This window comes from Pelodiscus sinensis, chromosome 26, assembly GCF_049634645.1.
Source record: "Pelodiscus sinensis isolate JC-2024 chromosome 26, ASM4963464v1, whole genome shotgun sequence".
Lineage (NCBI taxonomy): Eukaryota > Metazoa > Chordata > Testudines > Trionychidae > Pelodiscus > Pelodiscus sinensis.
In genome coordinates this window covers 20,254,318-20,262,434 of record NC_134736.1, presented here as the reverse complement: position 1 = coordinate 20,262,434, position 8,117 = coordinate 20,254,318, and the positions used below count along the sequence as shown (strand labels likewise).

The window sequence follows — 8,117 nt, the reverse complement described above, 5'->3', positions numbered from 1 at the left end:
TGCCGCCAGGAGTAGCACAGAAAATGACCACCCAGAAATGGGCACTGTACATACACTACAGGGTGGATGGTGCAAACTCCGCACAGAACCCCACTATGATTAAGGAGTCTCTGTGGAGGGTAGGATTGCCCAATGAATATCACCTGCCCCCGCAGCCCTCTCCCATTCAAAATGCCGCTGCATTTGACCCATCTCACCCTGAGGGAGTGTGGTTCACAGACGGTAGTGCTAAATTGATTAAAGGGAGATGGAAAGGAAAGGCTGCAGCTGTCCCAGCAGACAATTCCACCACACCCTTAACCACCGATGTGGACGGATCAGCTCAGCTTGCAGAACTAGCAACAATAAAGCTGGCTTGTGAAGCAGGTGCCAGTACTATCTATACAGACTCCTATGCTGTATGGGCAGGAGCCACCCAGTGGATAACTAACTGGAAAAATAACCACTGGGAAATAGGAGGGAAATCCATATGGGGATTAGGGTACTGGAAGTGGATATACCACCATGCCACCCAGCAACCCCTAAGTATTGGACATGTGTCAGCACACCAAAAGAATAACACCCCGACTGCACAATTGAATAACCTAGCTGATGAAGCAGCACAGATCTCTGTTACCCAGGTGGACTGGGAACGCTTATACATCTGGCTGCATGAAAATCTGGGACACACGGGGAGTGAGGAGCTGGTGAAGCAGGCACATATCAGGGGGTGGCCCATCACCCACCAACAGGCTAGGGATTTAGTGCAAGCCTGCACTACATGTGCTGAGACCAGGAGGCATATCACGGAAGGACAACGGTTTGCCAAACTAAGGGATGGGAAAACGCTATGGGGGACCTGGCAGGTCGATTATGTGGGTCCATTGTCCACCACCAGGCAAGGATGGAAATACATTCTCACAGGAGTGGAAGTTATCTCAGGTATAGGGTTCGCTTACCCTACTCGTTTAGCAACAGGACTGTCCACAATTATGGGACTGAATCGCTTAATTGCACTTGTCCCAACACCTCAGGAAATTCAATCTGACAATGGCTCACATTTTAAAAACAAGCCTGTCCAGGAGTGGGCTCTCCAGAATGGAGTCCAATGGACCTTTCACCTCCCATACCGACCTCAGTCCAATGGCATAATTGAGAGATGGAATGGACTGCTAAAATACCACCTTAAGCCTACGGAGGGAACCTGGGGAGGCAGACTGGATGCCGTGGTTCAACGGCTAAACAATCGGCAAACCCCTACGGGTAGCCCAATTAGCAAAGGATTTTTCCCTACAAGGAAAGCCTCTCTGGCTCCAGGGGCACCACTAACGGACTCCAAATATGCCCCTGGGGATACTGTTGTGGTCAAACACCCCAGCCTGGGCACACATACCTGTGTACTTCAGTCTTATAAAAACAAGGGCGTTTGGATTATTGCAAACCCCAACAAACTGCCACTAACCATTTCTGAGGCTTGGATTGTATCCAAGACCGGCTGACTTTTTGTTTTGTTGCAGGGGGAAGGAGTTAACAAGAGAACAATACCTCATTGCCTCGAGGGCTTTTCACTTATCAGCGTAAACCCAATTCAAGACGCAGCATGACTCCGGATCGAGCTGTGCTGTTTCTCCTAATCACTGCGATCTCCGCTGTACCAGAGCACCCTCTCAGGAATGCTATCCAGACTATTGCCTCTGCAGCCGATGCTACAAACTGCTGGATATGCACCCTGCTAGGTTCCCCCACAGGACTGGGAGTTGAATTTGTCCCTTTAAACTTAAATGACTGGTGGAACAAGAGCAACGTTTTCAAGTGGGGACCAGCCTGGTTTGATGACAGCAGCTCCAGCGACTACAAACTTTTAAATGACTCTGGGAAGGGAACTTGGGGGTGGCATGGACAATGGCAACCTACACTATGGGGTCAACCTCTGGAGTATATAACAGGAACCTCTAGGGAAGTATACCCCATCTGCTTTGAGAACAAAAATGGTACAGGACCTCACCTCGGGTGGTTAGGGAATCAGCAGTGCACCCACATTGTAAGTTTTAATAAGAAATTAAAGGTCTGGGATGTCTATCCCAGTGCAACCCACCAAAAACCCTTAAGGTGCAGGGGATATAATATCTCCCACGTTGGCACACCACTATCTAGCAATGTCACCATTATTCCCCTAAACTTCAGCCAATACCTGGAGGGGAAAGCCTGGTACAATCAGTCATTATTCATAATTCCTAACACCGGTCAAATATACAACCCCACACTGGTAACCAGTAATACCCTACTCCCAAATCAGTGCCCTAGGACAGAGCTTTTTGCAGCGGACCAGGTCCTACAGGACTTGCTGCTTGCCTTGCATTGCACAGCTGCTAATGATAGTTACTGTGCTACCCACCATACCCCAAAGAAAGGACCCACTGGAACAGGGTGGTATAAGGGACCCTACTCCCCCATTCTGAAGGAGGAGCCAGGACTCTTTTTCATTTGCAGGCAGAAAGCGTACAAGTATCTGCCACTGAATTGGATGGGGCGCTGCTCAATGGGGCACGCTGCCCCTGGGGGACTCACTGTACACCCTCACATTATGGCTCCTGGTATTACTAATCTTGGGAGCTTCTTACACCGGTCACCACGAAGGTCTTCCACTAATCCCCTTATAATACGTCCCACAGGCTTCCACCAGTTCGTCTGTACGCTCCTGCCCTGGCTTGGAGTAGCTGAGCTAGAGAAGGCAATAGTAAATGTATCTGGGCAAATAGAACAGGCACTCAACCACACTGCAGATGCTCTGGGCTTGCTTAACGAGCAAATTCAATCAGTAGCCCGTTTTGCCCTGCAGAACAGAATAGCCTTGGACGCAGTTTTGGCCCAACAGGGGGGAGTATGTGCGGTAATCAACCAATCTTGCTGCTTCTATGTAAATAAATCAGGACAAATTGAACAAGATGTACTTGCTATAAAGGGCGCTGTTAAGGTACTACATGCTGTAACTGAGGATGGAAAAGCCTCATGGCTAGATTGGCTAGCCCAACACCTAGGATTTTCATTAACTCCATTCCTTCACTCTATTGTAAATACTATATTAACCGTTTTACTTGTTGTAATTGCTTGCTGCATGCTTCTATGTATTGTTAAGCATTTGGTGTACACTGCTACCTCCTCTGTACAGGTCCAGTATATGGCGTTGGGAAGCGATCCTAATCAATCCCTTGATCCAAAATTATCTGATCAGACCCTGCCGATAGGGCGATTTTAGCTTCCTCCAAGAAGGGCAAAAGGTGCTGGCATCACCGCCATCTTGCGTTCTGAGACATAGTGAGGCGTGTCAAGGGGGTGGAATGTAGCCAGACACAAACCCCATCTTGTTTTTCCACGAACCCCATCTTGTTTTTCTCCTCCCCCAGAGAGCAAGAGAAAGGCAGTCAGCCTTTAATGCCCTGGGAACGCAGGTGTGGTGCCTGTCCCTGACTCTACCATAAACAGAAACCAGACAGTAAATGGGCTAGCTGACGACTGGGAGGCCTCCCGTCGCCGTGATGGCTAGTATCAGTAATTGACACGCCTGCACTGTCTCGGGAGAGGAATCTTCGCCCATCACATACCAGAGGTGCCCATTGTCTGCATCTTCCCAGGTGTGAATTATGCTTTGCACCCTTCGTGGGAAACTTGGCATTCAAAGCCATTTTTCCTAATTGGCCACTTGAGACCAGGAAGAAGCCCATGTGACCCAAGGGGTATAAAGAGGGTTGAGTTGCCTGCCCAATTTGAGCTCCAATCACCTACACCTGCTGGCAGGTATTGATTGTCTCCCGAGGTCCGTGGGACGCCCAACCTCGCCCTACTTCTTCCCGAGGGATTGAGAGAAAGACGCTGGCCACGCCAAGTCTGGAACGCAGGGGTGAGAATTGTACCTGCAATGTGTTTTCTTTATGTGTACACTCTAATTGTCTCTCTGTTGTAAGTTAGTTACTTTATTATAGTTTTCTTAAAGTCAAACTGCTTCATTTCTATTGTAAATCACCTTTGGTAAGGTGATTTAGCTATAAACTTTGGGAACAAGTAGGGTGCCCTCATTCACTTATAAAATATATATATATATACACTGAACCAAGTTTCTTTATTTCTTTTCTCTTTCTTTCTCCTATAAATAAGCCAGTGAGTGTCAAGCTTCTGACTTGAACCCGTGCTGCTGTACCCGAACCGAACACAAACAAAAGAACTTCAGCCGGTCATAAAGGGACAGTTATAGGAAGAGCTTGAGCGTTTGGATCTGTGTCACTCCCAGGTGACAGGGTTCACTGGGGCACTTCTCAGCCTTTCCTGGGCTGCCCGCTGCGAAGGAATTATGAATTCTAGCAGCTAAAATCTGAAGTGTAATAAGCTCTTCCTGTACACACTGGGGCGTCTGTTAGCCTGTTTGGCTACCCTCTGCGACGGGACCTCGGTCCTAGCAGTAAAGTCACGGACGTTAAACTATTTTTTTTGGGGCGCCCTCCAGCCTCCTAGGCTGCCTGCTGCAACGAGACTTTATGTCTCAGCAGTTGAAGACTTGGGTGTAACACACACGCACACACTGCCCTGACCGTCGGCTGACAGGGGTGTGAGGGTCAGTGAGAGCCTGGAATTGATCCTGCCACCACTGCACAGCCCAGACCTCCCTCTGGGGGCTCAGGCTGATCCATCCCTTCCTGCTCGCAGACTCTCTGGACACCCCCACAGCCCATTGGCCATCCCCCACCTCCACCTCCCAGTAATGACTCCCCAAGGTGAAGCCCTCTCGGCCCACAGGACCAAGTGTCAAATCTTGCCGGGGTGTCAGCCACTGGCTGCCATGTGTCTACCCATCTCACACGTTTCCCATCCTCAAACGGGACGAGCCGGGGATGCGCCATATCTGGATCCAGAGTCACGTTGGCTGGGGGGGGGGGGGAGAATCAGAGCATGAGGAGCAGAGCTCAGCCTTGGGGGGGGTCGATGGCATCAGGGACAGAATCTGCCCCAGCTGGGCAGTGACTCAGGGACTCTCCTGCCTCCAGGGGTGCCCGGCTCTGAGTGGGGAGCAGCCCTGAGGTCTCGGCTTTCGCTCCTGAGGTTCATCCCACCGGCCAGTGACAGAGCGAAGAGATTTACTGCCCCGGATCTGAGACTGTCTTCCCCTCAGGCACCATCTGTCCCTGGGTGGGGATTAGTGGCCAGGGGCAGACTGGCAATCAAAATAGGCCCAGGAAATAGGCCCGGGGGAGGAGAAGAGAGGGTGGAGGCTGGGGGCGGGGGCACACAGGTGGGGGGGGAAAGCCAGGCAAGGGGGGGTTCACAGGCAGGGGCGTTGCAGGGGAGAGAACACAGGCGGGGGTGGCTGGCCGCGGGAGGGGGGGCCACGGGCAGGGAAGCACACGGGAGGGGTTGTGGCCGGCTGGAGGGGGCACACGGGCCAGGGTGTAGTAAAAACTAAGTGTGCTTCTTCCCCTCCATTGCTTAAGCTCGAAACGGCACGTATCATTTAGCTGATTGCGCACGTCTTAGAAGCTGCTAAACTTTCTGCCAGGGAACTGAGTAAACTTGCAGTGACCAATCACGTTGCGACATGCTGACCAGAAGGAATGTGAAATCTATAAAAGTTTCAGCTCAGGCGATGCTCAAGTTCGACCTTGCTTTGAGCACAGAGCTCCTCGGCCGAACTTGTTTGCAAACAATAAAATAGAGTTGGACCCAGCCTGAAAGTGTGACTCTCTTCTTGAAGCAAATTGAACTAGCCCCCAGGGGACGAAACTAGCAATTTATGCAACAGGTGTCCCCTTTGGGCCCCGCTCCCAGGTAGAGTCGGCAGCCACAAGAGCTGGGTCAGTGTCTGGGGGTTCCCCTGCTGCTGGGCCCCAGGTAGGTCTGGGCCTGGGGGCTCGGGCTGGGAAGTGGTGACCGGGCCATGGAAGATCCCAGCTACAGCAGGATTGGCTCCAGGGGGTGAGGGAAGTGGCATGTCCAGGCACCCACAGGTCCAGGTGTATTGGCTGCAGCTGGGTTCGGGCTGGGAGCCCCCGAGCCCGTCCTCTCTCCTCTCGCTCTGCCCAGCTAGGGGAGGGAGGAGACGCTCCCCTGGGAGCCAGAGTCCAGCCAGCCACCGACAGTCACTAGCTGAGCACCCGCTACAGCCCTCGCTCTGCTGGCCGGGCTATGGAAGGGCCTGCGGGGGCTGCCACTGAGCAGACAGCTCAGGTTTAAGCCTCAAGCCCCAGCACAAACCCTGCAGCCGGGCACCTTCACTTACCTCCGCAGAAGCTCAAAGGGGAGGGGGGGAGCCCTGTTAACTCTGGCTGGGGAAAGGAGACAGGAGGCCCCATCTCTCCCATCCTGGCTCTTTGCTTCTGTCACGGGCTGTGGGGGAGTCACCGGCCTGCACCCCCATCCGCAGCCAGACACGACTCTCACTGGCAAGTCAAACTGAAGGTTTATCGGTTCACAGGACACAGCGCAGCGCAGGATCTTTGTTAACACAGGGACCAGGAGCAGGCAGCAACATTCCTCTCTGGGAAAAGGGCTCTGGGCCCGGCTCCCCCCTTCCTGCTCAATCCCCCTCCCTCATCCTAACCCAACTAAGACTGACCCTTCCCCCCAGACCCTCGTCACCATCCTGGAGTCAGCCCCGTCCGCCCCTTTGTTCCCCTTCCTGGTCGAAGGTCTTGTCTGCGGCCCCCTGGTCCTCAGGACACGAGACTCAGGACAGGAGAGACACATTCACCTCCACAATGAGTCATGTCCAGCCTTCCCCTTCCTCAGCCAAGCCGTGTTGCAGTGCCCAGGGAAACTGAGGCACACACACAGAGTTATTACAGAACAGCACAGGACAGTAGACTCACATACAGCACCACCAGGCAAACAGAGTGAACACAGACCCCGCGACGTCGCAACTTCCCTGCAGGCATCACCGGTAGACATGGTAAGAATCCGCACTGAGAGCCCAAGGCTGGGAACCACGTTCCCTGGAGGGAGGGGGGATCTAGAAAGTTCTCAGGGGTGCAGGGGGGTAAACAGGCCGACACTGTAACATCTTAGGATGGGCTAAATCATCCTGCATCGGGAGGAGCAGGGACAGGGGCATCCAGAGGCCCCCAAACTGTGGCTGGATGCAGGAAAACCCACAAAAGTCTCTGCCTCACAGTATATTTTGCAAAGACAAGAAGAGGCAGCGAACAGCCTGGCAGAGGAGGGGAGACAGGAACTGAGGCTGGGGGGGAGAAGGGACTGAACATTGAGAGGGGAGGGAGAGATGATTTCTGGGTTCCTGCTGTGTGTGTGGGGTGGGGGCAGGGCTGAGGTTTCCATGCCCGTGATCAGGACAGCAGAGATTTCTCCCTGCCCGCTCCTCTTGGGAATGTCGGGGGAGATTTCGCTGGGGGTCGAGGTACCGGGAATTCCCCAGCCCCCCTAAGTGCGGCAGCTCCCCACGACCATGGCCCCCGACTCCACTTACTGTCCATGTTCTCCTGGGGGCTGCAGGGAGCGTCTGACCCCCCGGCTCAGCTCCGGCTCAGGGTGGAAGGACTCCAGCCGGGTGCGGCTCCCCCACGGCCTGCGGCTGGACAGGACACGGCAGGGAGCGGTGACCCCGTCGCCCATCACAGCCTGGCCCTGGGAGCCAGGTCTGATGTGGGAGGGTGCAGGGGAAGCCTCTCACCAACCATGGAGAGAAGCCAGGGGGGAGGGCAAATTAGCCATGAGCCTTGTACACCCTGTACCACCGGGTCTGGCAGGGGGGGCTCTGTCTGCGGGGCACAAACTTACAGATAGTCAGGGACATAGGGCAGAGGCTGGCAGAGAGGGGCTGTTTGTGGGGACAGACTGGCCTGCCCCCTGAGGGAGCGGAGTAGAAAAGCCTCTGGAGCCGCTCAGGCCGGGCCGACTGCAGGAGGAGGAGGATGCGCAGGGAGCTCCGGGCCCAGGGGCGCCGAGGGGGCAGGAGCCTCCAGCAGCAGCCGTGGCCAGGGAGGCCCTCGGACGGGCCGTGCCCACAGGCCGTGTGAGGGGAGAGACGCCAGGGCTGCTAGGAAGGGGCCCAGGGCGGGGATTGTTCCTGGGGGCTCAGCGTGTGGTGGTCGGAGTCCCTGCTCCTCGGCCAGCAGGGCCCAGGGCTTGGGCCCAGG

At 54.4% G+C, this 8,117-nt stretch overlaps 1 protein-coding gene across 1 annotated transcript; it reads left to right on the top strand.

Annotated features, from left to right (window-relative positions):
• Positions 1–1,322: 1,322 nt before the first annotated feature.
• LOC142820506 (endogenous retroviral envelope protein HEMO-like) lies at positions 1,323–4,068 on the top strand. Its single transcript, XM_075909631.1, has one exon. The coding sequence runs from the start codon at positions 1,580–1,582 to the stop codon at positions 3,233–3,235; it is 1,656 nt and encodes a 551-aa protein (XP_075765746.1). The 5' UTR covers positions 1,323–1,579; the 3' UTR covers positions 3,236–4,068.
• Positions 4,069–8,117: the final 4,049 nt, after the last annotated feature.